This window comes from Tarenaya hassleriana, unplaced genomic scaffold (assembly GCF_000463585.1).
Source record: "Tarenaya hassleriana unplaced genomic scaffold, ASM46358v1 Cleome10, whole genome shotgun sequence".
Classification (NCBI taxonomy): domain Eukaryota; kingdom Viridiplantae; phylum Streptophyta; class Magnoliopsida; order Brassicales; family Cleomaceae; genus Tarenaya; species Tarenaya hassleriana.
Genome location: NW_010960188.1, coordinates 1,971,048 through 1,984,681, shown reverse-complemented (window position 1 = coordinate 1,984,681; position 13,634 = coordinate 1,971,048). Strand labels below are relative to the sequence as shown.

At 39.8% G+C, this 13,634-nt stretch overlaps 4 protein-coding genes across 7 annotated transcripts; 1 reads left to right on the top strand and 3 right to left on the bottom strand.

The window, feature by feature from the left end:
* Window positions 1-10: 10 nt before the first annotated feature.
* Window positions 11-2,402, bottom strand: LOC104801327. Of its 2 annotated transcripts, none has more exons than XM_010524567.2 (4): window positions 1,796-2,402; window positions 1,024-1,535; window positions 397-816; window positions 11-255 (listed from the first exon to the last, which is right to left on the bottom strand). In XM_010524567.2, exons 1-4 carry the CDS (start codon window positions 2,070-2,072, stop codon window positions 25-27), a joined length of 1,440 nt encoding a protein of 479 aa, XP_010522869.1. In that variant the 5' UTR covers window positions 2,073-2,402; the 3' UTR covers window positions 11-24. The 2 variants fall into 2 exon arrangements, with proteins under 2 accessions (XP_010522869.1, XP_010522860.1); XM_010524558.2 differs by having other exon boundaries at window positions 1,024-1,589; window positions 1,796-2,395.
* Window positions 2,403-2,496: 94 nt separating this feature from the next.
* LOC104801299 (plant intracellular Ras-group-related LRR protein 7) lies at window positions 2,497-5,987 on the bottom strand. 3 transcript variants are annotated; one of them, XM_010524539.2, is made up of 10 exons: window positions 5,418-5,987; window positions 4,443-4,512; window positions 4,314-4,360; window positions 4,006-4,114; window positions 3,795-3,880; window positions 3,573-3,663; window positions 3,330-3,415; window positions 3,087-3,173; window positions 2,880-3,008; window positions 2,497-2,765 (listed from the first exon to the last, which is right to left on the bottom strand). In XM_010524539.2, exons 1-9 carry the CDS (start codon window positions 5,517-5,519, stop codon window positions 2,898-2,900), a joined length of 789 nt encoding a protein of 262 aa, XP_010522841.1. In that variant the 5' UTR covers window positions 5,520-5,987; the 3' UTR covers window positions 2,497-2,765; window positions 2,880-2,897. The 3 variants fall into 3 exon arrangements, with proteins under 3 accessions (XP_010522841.1, XP_010522832.1, XP_010522824.1); XM_010524530.1 differs by lacking the exon at window positions 5,418-5,987 and adding an exon at window positions 4,879-5,244 and having other exon boundaries at window positions 2,497-2,770; XM_010524522.1 differs by lacking the exon at window positions 5,418-5,987 and adding an exon at window positions 4,879-5,244.
* A 931-nt stretch (window positions 5,988-6,918) lies between these two features.
* Window positions 6,919-8,447, bottom strand: LOC104801290 (40S ribosomal protein S19-3-like). Its single transcript, XM_010524511.2, has 4 exons — window positions 8,263-8,447; window positions 7,632-7,722; window positions 7,359-7,542; window positions 6,919-7,235 (listed from the first exon to the last, which is right to left on the bottom strand). Exons 1-4 carry the CDS (start codon window positions 8,344-8,346, stop codon window positions 7,163-7,165), a joined length of 432 nt encoding a protein of 143 aa, XP_010522813.1. The 5' UTR covers window positions 8,347-8,447; the 3' UTR covers window positions 6,919-7,162.
* A 160-nt stretch (window positions 8,448-8,607) lies between these two features.
* Window positions 8,608-10,806, top strand: LOC104801284. The gene is made up of 8 exons (XM_010524501.1): window positions 8,608-8,836; window positions 9,174-9,258; window positions 9,352-9,393; window positions 9,547-9,712; window positions 9,858-9,910; window positions 9,980-10,201; window positions 10,320-10,366; window positions 10,483-10,806. The coding sequence occupies exons 1-8, from the start codon at window positions 8,661-8,663 to the stop codon at window positions 10,532-10,534; spliced, it is 843 nt and encodes a 280-aa protein (XP_010522803.1). The 5' UTR covers window positions 8,608-8,660; the 3' UTR covers window positions 10,535-10,806.
* Window positions 10,807-13,634: the final 2,828 nt, after the last annotated feature.

Below are 13,634 nucleotides of genomic sequence, written 5' to 3'. Positions count from 1 at the left end.
CTAAACCGTTTAGAGCACTCTTGTTTATTGATGGGTTGGAATTTCCAATCTGCGGAGAAAGCTCCAAGTATGTGTAGAATTGTTTTGTTGATATGGTAATAGGATGATATATAAGGCACAACCTCGTCTTCCGTGCGGATATCCGAACATTTGGAGCATTCCACGGGCACGGTAACAAATCTTAAACACCGAACCCCGAAAGGCTCCCACGGTGTCTCCAACCCTAATTGACGCCGAGTCTGCATTATTGGCTCGCTGAAAGGTTTAAGAAAAAAATGTTCCCTCAAGTTTTATATACACAAATTAGATATCCGAATGGGTCCGCCGCTTTCTCTAAAATCCAAAATCCGCGGGGCCAAAAATTGGAACACGTCCCAAAAAAAGTTGTCAACTTACCCCAGGTGTTAGCTTCTTCGCCATTGCAGCGGCATGCTTCAGGCCTCTTAGATGAGACTCGAAGGCAATTTGGCTATTGCACACCACACTGCACAACCCGCAAACCCTAACCGCACCTGCTTCTGCTCCACGTTCAATCACCTTCTTCTTCTTCCTCTCCACCTCGTCCTCGAGATCCTCATCCGATCCTGAACATGTGTTTCTGGGTTTACCCAGTTTCAGCTCCAAGTTCATCTGGTGTTTCTGTCCTAAAATGTGATCTGCATACACGATCTTGCTGTTGCAGCTTATCTGGCAGATGTTGCAGAACACAGGCTTCACTAGCTTCGGTTTCGTTATGGGTTTGGTGGAAACACCGACCTGACCTCCGAGTAAGGCAAAGAAAGGCCCCGCACCTCCTCCGCTGAGCACTAAAGCAACCTACACAAAGAAAGAAAGACGCTTTGATTTATCTTTCTTTCGTGTGAGAAAAACGAAAGTACTTTCAAGAAAACGGGTATACTGTTCATGACTTCTGTTTCTTGACAAGGGTTCCAAACAAGAAAAAGTTTTTGATTTTTGGGTGAGATTCTCAAACCGGCATTTCTTTTTGGTTTAGGATATGCTAGAATCAATCCTTTAGATTACCTGAGCTGCGTGCCTTCTCCCAGATAAGTGGGCTGTGAAAGGTACAAATCCATTGCAAACAACATTGCACAACAAGCAGACCCTGAAAGACTCGTTTGTGCCTCCATTGCTTAGAAGCTCGTTTCTTCCAGTCTCATATTGCAGCACATGCTGATTCCACGGTTTCGAAATGTAGCCTCCTCCTCTACTTTCACAATCTTCAGAATCTGAATACATGTATGGACTGGACAGAACTTGCCCGGAAACAGAATGATATGATGTTTCAGAGTCAGAAGAATAACATCCATTGGCAACAAGTCCTGATGATTCACCTCGTGAGAGAGGAAGTCCACCCATTGCAAGGCTCGGCCAGAGCCATACCGTCTTTGCAGAAGCCATTAGCAGAGTCGATGACGCCTTTTGAGGTTGTCCTAAAAGAATGTTGTAACTCCGAATGCTCAACTGGTGAAGCGAATTGGCGAAGCCACGGTCACTCGAGATGAGCATAACATTAGCAGGCGAGGGATTGTCCACTGCCCACAACAACATATCCACCAGAAGCTTATTGTCACTCTCCTCTTTCAGTCCTTTTTGGAACCACCAAACATAAGAACACGTCTTAGATTCGACAAAGACAAACACACTGGAAGTAATCTTAAAAACTTTGAGTTTGACTCCGAATTCAATCTCTTCCACTTCAGAATCAACATTGTAACTTCAACAACTTTCTTTTTTCTTTTTTTCTTTTTTACAGAACTCAAGGAATACGAACAAGAAAGTTAGGAGATTTCACCAGAGGGGACATGAAATAGCGCGACGCCAGAAGAATAGAGCGCTTGCTGGGCGGAGTAAGGGATGCGATTGGTGTCGCCATAGGCGGAGATTGAGAAAGGACCAAAGTAGTTCATCTTCACCAAAGCCAAGCTAATGTTCTGCGCCACTCCATTTGCATCCAAACCATTCGGAACCGGACAGTTCTCAATGTCCCACCACACCGAAGTTTTCGCCGCCGCGTAGTGCGGCGCCGCCATTTCCATCGCCGATGGCCATGCTTCCTCCGCCGAGATCATCGCACAAATTCATATACATCGAGAAACGCAGCACGCGTCCCCAAACATCAATGGAGAATCGCAAGCAAATGTTGAGGAGAATAGTAATCAAAATGGCATTTTCGAGGAAGAGGCCATGGAGTAATACGCTAGGGTTTGCGTTATGTCCGCAAACGGTAAATCAAACAGGGAAAATTACGAAATGAGTTTAGATACCTATAATTGCAGAATGGCCCCATACTTTAATGTTTTCTTCGAAATGTTCCCATCATTTTTAGAATTTCATTTTCATCCAAATCTGTAAGCCGCCGAACCCTTCCACGAACAGAGATTGTAAGAGGTGGAATCAATGAACAACTTCACATGTAAAAGCTCGCCTTTGCAGTTAACAGTAATGCAAGAATGGCTTACCTTACATACATCCATATATATATATATATATATATATATGTATGTTTACATCATATGTATAAATCACATAATAATACACAACCACATACAGAGAAACAAGTACGTGCATGCGTCCATAATGTGTACACGTACATTCATGTTGGCGTATATGGGCAAGTATGTGTACAAGAATTGAGAAAAAGAAAGGCAACGAAGGGGGTTCTTCCATTTCACGGCAGTTGAGGCATTCTACCCTGCAGAAAGATCAGAGCCATGCTTACACAGATCATAGTCCCTGCCATGATGCAGATTCGCTGATCTGGCCTGCGCTACGGAAAAAAAGACAGGATCTTTATTGTATATTCGAATCAGATTCAAGATTGGTGTCGATGAATCCGAAATAGAAAGGAAAAAGAAAAAAGGAATTATAGGACTTACAAGAGTAAATAGAGAAGGTTATTTATCGACACCGACATCAAGGCCTTTGGAGCTGATCATCACATTGGAATCGATTTGCTTATCGAACTTCTTCTTTCTCCTTGCTTCAAATTCTTGGTATCCTTCCATCTAAGGTATATTGTAATGTTTTTTTATCAATTAAAAATGCCCGTGTATGTTATAACAATACACAGAGATGAGACTTACCAGCTGAAATTGATCCATAGAAATGGGATTGTTATGCAAGGAAATGTTTTGTAGACTTGTGCATTGTTTCAGCAAATTATCGGGTATCTGTCAACCAAAACATTACGGATTTCATTTAATCACACGGGGGAGAAGATTAGCGCGGTCTAATAAGATTTGAAGTCCCTAAATGGAAGAAATGGCTGAAATCTTCTAATCCATTAACCGGAATAAATTGGAATCTGAGTGTAGTAATAGTAGTACCTGGTTCACTTGATTATTGTCGAGGCAAAGGGACTTTAAATGTACGAGATTGCACAGTGACACGGGGAGATCTTCAATAACGTTATCTGCAAAGCTATCCATAGTCAGGAATCAGCTTTGGATTAGAAATTTACTACTCTAAATCATTCAGCCGTCGCCAGGAAATCTCTAGAATCCATGGTTCATAGCTTGTACTCGAGGATTTAGATGTTCTAATACGAAGAAAAAAAACGTGAAACGTACCATTTGCCTGTAATTCTTCCAAAGAAGCACAGCTCCCAACTGATTCTGGGAGGGATTTCAATTTGTTATTTGAGACGTTCAAAAGCACCAGCTGCGTTTACGAGCAAGCGAATTAGAAGCGGGAACTGTCGACCAAACAAAAAAAAATTACCCGAGAAAGCTAATGCCATGGACCCTACGATTTTTCATTTAGTTATGATTCAACAGATATAGTTTACTTACATTGCGAAGACTTCCAATAGTGTCAGGCAAGTATATGAGCATATTTCTTGAGATTGACAACTGTTCAAGCCTTACCAATTGACCCACTGGCAGAACACAAAATGCATATGATCGGAAAACAGCTCATACATCACTCTTCTGAACAAGATTCCGAAGGCGCAAAAAAGAATGGTTCCAAAAGGCAGACCCTACTTAAATAGTGGAAGCTTACATTCATCAGGCAAACAACTGATGCGGTTTCCATCAAGAATCAAAATTTTGAGAGACTGAAGCTTCCCAAGATTCCCCGGAAGACACTCGATTAGATTATCGGCTATTACCTGCGAAAAGAACAATCAGTTGTAAGAGAATTTAAACCGGTATGATATCTGTATCAGTTTCAACAGGATGAACCGCTACCCATAATTCCATTAACAGTATCTTTGATGCCCTATACAAGCATAATGCGGGAAATCGCAATCATGATTAGGCAAAATTCACAACGAAAATATAAAGCGGTGAGCTTTACAAAATTCTTACCAGACGCTGCATATTTATCAGTTTGCTGATTTCTCCAGGAACATTAGCTGCGAAAAAGGTAAAAGAAGGATTATGAAACTCGTAAGAGAGAGACAGCAAACTGAGAGAGAAAGAGACCAGAAACCATACTGATCTTGTTGTGAGTTAGATCGAGAGTTCGAACTGCTCTCTCCATTTCGATCACTTCATCGGGAAATGTCTGCTCGAGGAAAGAAACCCACAGAATTAACCTATCAACTGCTTCTGAAACACACGATTCCATCATTCGAAAACACGAGAATGATGCACACCACAGAAACAAAACCCTAAAACATATGTGTGTATATGTGTACATATATGTTGCCACGGCGTGAAATGCGTGGATTTGCTCACAGACATCGCTTTGACCCAATATACGATCACGCAAACCCAGGATTCCGACAAGAAACGATAACACCAGACATCTACGCAGGCATATGCATACACAGATACACAAAGGTTTCTGAGACAAATTGTCGAACACACAAGCGCTTCGATGACCTTTCTGGAATCGATCGTGGAGAAAAAGAGAAGAACGTCCGATTACCTTCAACTTGGCGTCGCGGAGGGCGACGATTCCGGTGGATCGCCACCGCGAGACCCGGCTAGACTTCGAGCCAGCCGCCGTCGTGCTCAGGCAACACCCCATTTAATCGCGCTTCCCCTTCTCCTCCCGACTCAACACAGTTCGAAGAAGAAGATTGATCGGATGATCAGAAGATTAAAATCAAGGGGAATTTCTGTAAAATATCCCGAGGAATCAGAGATTGCAGGGAAATCGACACCGAATCGACAACTTTTTTTCCACGAAATCGAGGTTTTGGCGAGGGTCAAGGATGGACTCGCGGGTTAGTATTGGGGAGGAAAAAAAAAGTGAGAATGGATTCTAACGAAGGGATAAAAAAAGGGAAAGATACGATCACGCAAACCCAGGATTCCGACAAGAAACGATAACACCAGACATCTACGCAGGCATATGCATACACAGATACACAAAGGTTTCTGAGACAAATTGTCGAACACACAAGCGCTTCGATGACCTTTCTGGAATCGATCGTGGAGAAAAAGAGAAGAACGTCCGATTACCTTCAACTTGGCGTCGCGGAGGGCGACGATTCCGGTGGATCGCCACCGCGAGACCCGGCTAGACTTCGAGCCAGCCGCCGTCGTGCTCAGGCAACACCCCATTTAATCGCGCTTCCCCTTCTCCTCCCGACTCAACACAGTTCGAAGAAGAAGATTGATCGGATGATCAGAAGATTAAAATCAAGGGGAATTTCTGTAAAATATCCCGAGGAATCAGAGATTGCAGGGAAATCGACACCGAATCGACAACTTTTTTTCCACGAAATCGAGGTTTTGGCGAGGGTCAAGGATGGACTCGCGGGTTAGTATTGGGGAGGAAAAAAAAAGTGAGAATGGATTCTAACGAAGGGATAAAAAAATGGAAAGAGAAGAGAAAGTTGTGGTTTTCATGATAAAGCTTTCAACTTTGACATTGACATCGCCATCGCCATGGAAGAAGAAGATCTGACGAAATTAATTAGAGAACGTCCACAAAGCTTGAATCTTTCATCCTCTCCGATAGTTTCGTAATCAGATCAATTTGTGAGTTCCTGTTTTTCAGTAACGTTACAATCCAATATGCAACTTTTTTTTTTTGGTTACAGAATCTATAAAGAGATCCTGAAGATGTTTCAAAAAATGGAATTATATCTTCTTGTAAATAAAAAAGAATAACTGTAAAATCTGATTTCTAAGATTTAAATGCCGTATTTCGCAAACAACCCCGCGTATATGCTAAAAAAAATTTACAATTTGTTCCTATATATTTTGGTTGTTATATTAGGATCTTACTACCAACTAAAGAAGACTTGTCATTTTGATGCACCACACAAAAAATGATTTGTCTTGCAGTACTAATGATGATGATGATGATGATGCGTATTACTCCTTATATATATATATATGAGTCAATATAGTGAACAAAAAAACATTACATCATTATCATCTATTATTCGGGTTTTTTTGTCTTTTTAATAAAAAAGAAGCCTCTTTACCAAGTAACATACAGATTGATGTGTAAATTATATTTAACACTACCAAAAAAAATTGATTTTACAAATCAATTTTGATATTTTTCCTCTTCCAACAAAACTGCGATTCTTAATCACTACGAGTCTAGCCAAATTAACCCAACAATTAGTATTCAAAGCGGATGAAAAATGACAAAATCATCATCAAAGTATTGGATTCGATTTCATTGGTAGATAGGGATATAAATTTTGATTCAAAATGGTTATCCTAAGCTTCGGTCCGATTATGCAACCGTAGTTCATGTCCATTGCGAGGAACTGCATGGCAAAAACAAAAAAAAATATCCATACAAAACCTAATATTTATTTCTGACAGATAAAAAAAAATACCCTAAATAATATATAATCCGGTCGATCCAAAAATATGCATAAAAATGTTAAAAAGGCTCGAGTTATCAAACCTTGAATGCACATTTTCACATTCATGTAGATGTCCAAACGAATATACCAAAGAATATATAATTCACGTTTCTTCCGCTTCAAAACATATATGGCAAAAACTCACACGCGAATTGACGACATGAAATAAATTTAAAACGAAAAAAAAAGCATAGTCCAAGATAACATATAGATGAAGTCGATGAGACAATAGAATATGGAGAGAGAGCAAAAGAGACAAAAACATAAAGACACTGAAACCCTAATTTGGCGGTTTGGTTCTAAAGAAAACTCAATTCCAAAACTATCACAACCATAACGTTTGTTTCTTTTCCCACGTTTTCCATTCTTACTCACTTAGAGAGCAACCGTGATCCTTCCCGCAACTTGGTCAAGATCCCTCTGCCCATTCGATGTGATTCTCCTCCCGCTGGTTACATCGGAAACAATGGCATAATATTTAGCAGAAGAATAGTACATGACTCGATTCAATACACTCATTAGCAATCACGTAAAATGCCGATGAGATATCGAGCAGAAAAGAGAAACTCACCCCTTGGTGTCGAGGTCTACGATCTGCATAGCCTGCAACTGCTGAAGAATGTGACGGGCAATGGCACCGCTGCTCTTGCCAAAGTGGGGTGGTCGGCTTCCGTTCCTCTTGCTTCCTCCATAGATCCTACGGAAGGCACCGACTCCGAGTCCGCCCCTCAGGTAGATTTTCCTCGCCATTGATGCTAAAAAAAGGAATATTTCTCGATAGTTACTTCTACAATTTTGTACAGGTATTAGAGGTATAGCCAAGGCAGCTGAGAGTTACACATACCGGCTCTGATGTAGTACCAGTCAGGATCGTATGGAGCAAGTTCCTTCAGGGTTCCGGTCTTGACAATGTCTGTCCATGGCGGCAGCTCAATCTACACGAGAGCAATACTCTAGTTATGGAACATGAAATGCAATGTGAGGCAACCAATGAAACTGACCTAGTTCCAGGTGTTATTGGTGAACAGATATGAAAGCATATCACAACGACAGTCAAACCCATGGATATTGTTATGAAACATAACCTATCTCAGGCATCATCTCCCACTAAATCACGTGAAATTTATGGCTTATCAAATCGAAATCTCTCAATGAAATCAGCTAGGTCCGGGTTCTCATCTCAATCGACACCTCTGTGATGTGCTTCAAGATACGAATCTGTTAAGGATCCGTTGGATCAGCACAGTTTCCGATTCAAATCTTCACAGAGAGTAACACCAATTCAAATCCAAACAATACTTCACAACAACCGAAACGGGATGACATCCAATCTAACAACAAACGGAACCAATTCTTAACCCAAAACCCGATACTTAAAACGAATCGACGAACACAAACAAAAAGATTTCGAGAAGTCTTTTGAGAATGCAAGCGAAGAAGCAAAGCACAGATTCGTCGGTCGCAGGGTACATTACCTTGCCGGATCGCTTGAGATGCGCGGCGTAGGACTTGACAAACTCGTGTGGAGATACATCCTTCACCGTTCTTCCCGTCGCCATTGTTTCACCGTTTCAGCTCCTTCCTCTGGTGCTTCTCCTTCTTTGTGCTGCGGCGTCGGCGCTGCGGAACAGTCTTCGGTGAGCGAGAAGAAGGGATTAGGAAGTGACACACCTAGGGTTTTTGAGTTATTCCGGAGCGGCCTCTGAAATTACGGAAGTACCCTTATTCTTTGGGCTACGAGCCCAGGCCCACTATGGCCCATTTCATTCTTACATTACCTTTTTTAAAAAAAAAATTTGCAGTCGTGTCCCAAAGTAAAAACTTTTTGGAACCCTAAGCTTGGAACTCTGATTTCTCCTCTTTTTCGAAGCAGATGAGCGCTTCTCCGGCGACTTCATCAGCTGCGACGAGGCTGTGGAGACCGGCTGCTCACCGGAATCTGAGGAACCAGTGGTCAAAGCTGTCGAATTACCGGAAACAATGGATCGCCGCTTCTTCCGCCGGGAGATCACACGCCACTTCGCTCGTCAACTCCTTCTTGTCCCTGAAGTATATAACTTTTTCGCACCTTCTCTTTTCAATCTGCTTTGAATTTTGGTGTGGACGGTGGTTGTTTGTGTGAACAGAATGGTTTGGGATTGTTTTGATGCTGCTTATTCTGGATTCTCCATTGAAAACCTGAAGATTTGAATACTTGGTTAGGTATTGTTATTGTTAGGATAGCGAGAAACTATGGGTATTCCACAAAATGTGGGAATGCCAATATACTTTTTGTGACTTCTACTCTCTCTTTTCTCTATTCTTGCCTTTCAGATGATCTGTTTCTTCTTGTGATTTGATCAGTGATTGAATTGCTCCGTTCTTACTTTATTGTTCATTGCCATAGGTATATACCCCACATGGAACTTGGTGTACTGAGCGACATGCTGAATATCAGAAAGAAAGCGTCGGATAAGTTGTGTAAGCAACAAGTGAGCTTGCATTGACCTCTTATCTTTATTCGTTGTTTCTTCTTTATCGAGATTGTAGTTAGTCTGATCCATTTACCGAATCGCTCTCCTCAGGATTCCCATAGGAGCAACCTTCTATCATCTTATAAGGAAATGGTAGGTGTACAAGCCCGAGAATCCTGTTCGCCTCATTCTTTTTTCTTTTTCGTCTATTCAATGCCATTGTGCAAACCCGGTTGCTCTAGGAAGATCTGTGAGATTGTCTCCCGTTGTGATCTGGGAATCTTTAAATAATTTGTAGAAATACAGGTGGGGATCTTAGTTGAGTTGGTGAATGCAAGTAGATCCATGAGATGTTATATCAAGATTAGCAGCAGTCCACTACTACAGTTTTCCAGCTCTCCAGAAGATGCAAATGATGCTGGTGATGGCGGCGACATCCCCGTGTGTAATTTCTGGACTGTCTCTACATTCGGTATGAACATGTTCCAAGTAGAGTGATCACTGTGATCCTGGATTCTGCTAAATTCTATTTCCCGAGATTTGATACTTGCACTGCTCGTACAAAGCTTTAGACCATTAATATGACATGATTTGCCATTGTCTCTGAAATATCTCAGAGCAGATGGCCGAGGAGCTTGTGGAGATGTTCAGACGTGAAGTTATACTGAAGGTATTCCCTGACTTTCTCACTCTTCTTCCTATACGGTATGTATCTAACGTTATACGCCACTGTGAACAGAGATTGCTCGTACTGGAACTGGTGGCCTTAAGCACTGAAGTTCCACAGCCTGACAAGTTGAGCTGGTCAACTGAGCTTTACCATGGAGAATCCGAGGATCTGGCCAAATGTTGTCTGTACTCCACGGAAACACCCGGGCCAGTTCCCCCGTGTCTGAGGGACAATGAATCAGTTACTCCGACTCTATCGCATACTGCCCAGCCAACCGAGGAAACCTTGCAGGTACTGGGTTGAATTACATTTACACACACACAAAAAAAAAAAAAAATCGGTATAGACATGATGCATATACCCTTTTGTCACCATCTTCTAAGGAGACTTCATTGTTTCTGCTTTACAGATTTACTTAACAACATGGTTGACTGAAGTGAACATTGACACACACAGGTATCCAAAGCTTGCATTCATAAGCCCTTTGTTCCATTTCACCTCCATACGTTCTGTCTCCTGAATATTTGGAAACATAATTATGACCGAAACTGTGTTTTTTGATCGATTCACAGGGTCGATGAGATACTTTCGTTAGCCGGGGAAGAAATGCGAGTCACCCTTTAAGAAAACATCTAGTGATGTCAATATGGGTTGCCCAACCCATTTGGGCCCAACCCATTTGGGTTTTAAAAATTATAGGTTTGGGTTGGGTCAACCCAATAATAATTGTTATATGGGTTGGGTTAACCCATAAAACCCATAACCACCTAATTAACCCATTTAATTTTCTCACAATAAACTTATTATCATTTAAACATAATAATCTTTGAGATATTTTTTTTAGTTCGTACACATATATATCGGATTCTATTTGAAAATTATACCGATTTTTCGGATATCGGATTATCAATTTTTTTGGTACCGTTCGGTTCAAAAACGACAATGAGTTTTTCGTTTCAATTCGGAAACGATATCGATTATTTCGGTTTGATTCAGAAACGAAATCGATTTTTTGATTATGTTCGATTCGAAAACGATATCGATTTTTTCGATTCGGTTCGATTCAAAAACGATATCGATTTTTTCGATTCGGTTCGAAAATGGTGCTGATTTTTCGAATATCGGGGTTTTGAAATTTTCGGTACTATTCGATTCAAAAATGGTAACAAATTTTTTTGTTCGATTCAGAAACAAAATCGATTTTTTCGATTCGAAAACGAAATCGATTTTTTCGATTCGGTTCGATTCGAAAACGATATCGATTTTTTCGATTCGGTTCGATTAAAAAATGATATCGATTTTTTCGATTCGGTTCGATTCGAAAGTGATATCGATTTTTTCAATTCGGTTCAAAAATGGTATCGATTTTTTGAATATCGGGTTTTTGAAATTTTCGTTACTATTCGATTGGAAAATGGTAACAAATTTTTTGGTTCAATTCAGAAACGTTATCGATTTTTTTGGTTGTTCGGAAACGATACCGATTTTTTGGATATCAGGTTTCTAAACTTTTTGGTATGGTTCGATTCGAAAACGGTAACGAGTTTTTCGGTTCGATTCGAAAACGATATCAATTTTTTTCGTTTTGATTTGAAAACGGTGCCAATTTTTTCGGTTCGGTTCAAAAACGATACCAAATATTTCGGTTCGATTCAAAAACGATAGCAAACTTTTCAATCCGATATTATATTTTTTAATTCGCATACATATATATGTTTATATATACGTACATATATAATATATATTTAAATATATATACAGCGTATATTACTATTTATATATCTATATATAAGAATTTTAGTTATTATATAATAATATAGTGGGTTGAATGGGTTAATATAAATGTTAATGTTGATAATATAGTGGGTTTTAAATAACCCATTTAACCCATGGGTTGAATGGGTTAAAACCCACTTAACCCATTTAAAAAAATTATTCAAATGGGTTAAACCATTTAGGTGAATAATCGGGTTGGGTCGGGTTAACCCGCATAACCCGACCCATTTTGACATCTCTAAAAACATCTAATGGACGTTGAGATTTCGGGTTTATTTCGAGAACGAAGAAAGGATGAACAACTCTCGGAGTCGGAGTAAAAGACTTTTTTTTTTTGCATTCGAAGGATTGGAGAAGCTCATGTGAATGTCCCTCCCCAAGTGAAGAATCGAACCCGGATTGGGAAAGAGGTTTGATCCGCTTCTTATTTTATGTAAAAGATTTATTTTTTCTTTTTCATATGTTTTTTTAGTAATCAACAAATATTTTTGAGATGATTCCGAGGCAAACGTAGCAGTTTTCCCAATAAATTGGATTTATGAAAGCATTGCTAAATATATTCGGTACCTAACACCTCTCCTAAATATGTGAAGAAGGACCTTAACACGATGGTGAATCCATGGTCGCTCATTTCTCATCTCTTCCTTGTCTCTTCCCACGTCGTCTTCTCACAGAGTGTGCAGCATTCCAACCAAAAAAAATAAATCATAAATTCTGTTCTCTTGTCACAGTAATTACATGCTCCAAATACAAGTTGATCGAATGGGGACCCTTTGAAATATTGAGACGGTCCAAATTAATATTCACGAACCGTATTAGTCAATGCGAATATTAAAATCGAACAACCACAATAATATAAAGAATACACTATACATAAAGTCCGAATACTAAACCCGTATAACCCTTAGTACTGCGTGGTCATATTTTCCATAGTTACCTAAAACCCTTTTGCTTTTGGCTGCTGCACCCATCGATTTAATATTGCACGAGAAAGCGTATGTATGGCTTTAAATGGGCCGTTCAGATTTCACGTATAATAAATGACCACCTATCTTATGTGTGTGTATGTATATGTATATACCGTTGGGTGAAGAAGATATCAAGAGTGACGGTGTGTGCCAAACCTACCCATCAAGAAACATATCTCGTTTTCACCCAACGTTCCACCCGCATACTTTTCCTCTACCGCCTTGCCACCTGCATCACCTACCACGTTATTCTATGTATGTACCTATTTTTTCTATGCAATTCGATATATAAGTATGTGTACAATGAATTCCAATTCATTGTACTTTTTGTCCATATGCTCTTAAAGGTACGTATATATATATATATATATATATATATATATATATATGTATGCATTGTATGCATAAAGTATATTAAACTTTAACCTACAACTCGGAGGACTCGTGCTTGGTTCGAATCTTATAAAAAAAATGTTATAAACGCTATCAAATATTAGATCTTTTGTTTATGACGTGGGATATTTTGTGTTTTATATAGTAGAATTTTGATATAATTTCTAGAAGCAAAAAAGAACTCAAGTGTATAACATTTCCCAATTAAAATTCCGTCGCTGCATGTGTATCACATGCAAGACTCCTCTCCACATTTACGAATGAATGGATGACAAATGGGAACACACATGGGAATATATAAAATACGAGTATAAATACGGTAGTTAAATGTTACTTTTAAGTATAAAATTTTAAATTATTATATTATAGAAGAAAAAAAAGTATATATATTTATACACACACATATACACATATAGCCAAATTGCATTTATAACCATACCTCCTACTCCTAACTATAAACATGCTTCAAGAAATCATTTAGCCAACCACAGACACCAGCTATGACCAATCTTCTCCTCTCCTTCCTCCTCGCTGCCCCCGTCTTCTTCCTCCTCCTCCTCCGCCTCCTCCGCAGCGGCAGCCGCCAC

What these genes read in the sequence shown, in the direction of transcription:
- LOC104801284 (XM_010524501.1), top strand. Translation starts at nt 8,661, where the DNA reads ATGAGCGCTTCTCCGGCGACTTCATCAGCTGCGACGAGGCTGTGGAGA. An exon ending in AACTCCTTCTTGTCCCTGAA is followed by an intron (nt 8,837 to 9,173) that starts GTATATAACTTT and finishes TCATTGCCATAG; the next exon opens with GTATATACCCCACATGGAAC. An exon ending in CTGGACTGTCTCTACATTCG is followed by an intron (nt 9,713 to 9,857) that starts GTATGAACATGT and finishes GAAATATCTCAG; the next exon opens with AGCAGATGGCCGAGGAGCTT.
- LOC104801290 (XM_010524511.2), bottom strand. Translation starts at nt 8,346, where the DNA reads ATGGCGACGGGAAGAACGGTGAAGGATGTATCTCCACACGAGTTTGTC. An exon ending in CTGGTACTACATCAGAGCCG is followed by an intron (nt 7,543 to 7,631) that starts GTATGTGTAACT and finishes TCCTTTTTTTAG; the next exon opens with CATCAATGGCGAGGAAAATC. An exon ending in GTAGACCTCGACACCAAGGG is followed by an intron (nt 7,236 to 7,358) that starts GTGAGTTTCTCT and finishes CGATGTAACCAG; the next exon opens with CGGGAGGAGAATCACATCGA.
- LOC104801327 (XM_010524558.2), bottom strand. Translation starts at nt 2,072, where the DNA reads ATGATCTCGGCGGAGGAAGCATGGCCATCGGCGATGGAAATGGCGGCG. An exon ending in GCTATTTCATGTCCCCTCTG is followed by an intron (nt 1,590 to 1,795) that starts GTGAAATCTCCT and finishes GGTTCCAAAAAG; the next exon opens with GACTGAAAGAGGAGAGTGAC. An exon ending in CGAAGAAGCTAACACCTGGG is followed by an intron (nt 256 to 396) that starts GTAAGTTGACAA and finishes TAAACCTTTCAG; the next exon opens with CGAGCCAATAATGCAGACTC.
- LOC104801299 (XM_010524539.2), bottom strand. Translation starts at nt 5,519, where the DNA reads ATGGGGTGTTGCCTGAGCACGACGGCGGCTGGCTCGAAGTCTAGCCGG. An exon ending in TCTAACTCACAACAAGATCA is followed by an intron (nt 4,361 to 4,442) that starts GTATGGTTTCTG and finishes CCTTTTTCGCAG; the next exon opens with CTAATGTTCCTGGAGAAATC. An exon ending in CTATTGGAAGTCTTCGCAAT is followed by an intron (nt 3,664 to 3,794) that starts GTAAGTAAACTA and finishes TCGTAAACGCAG; the next exon opens with CTGGTGCTTTTGAACGTCTC.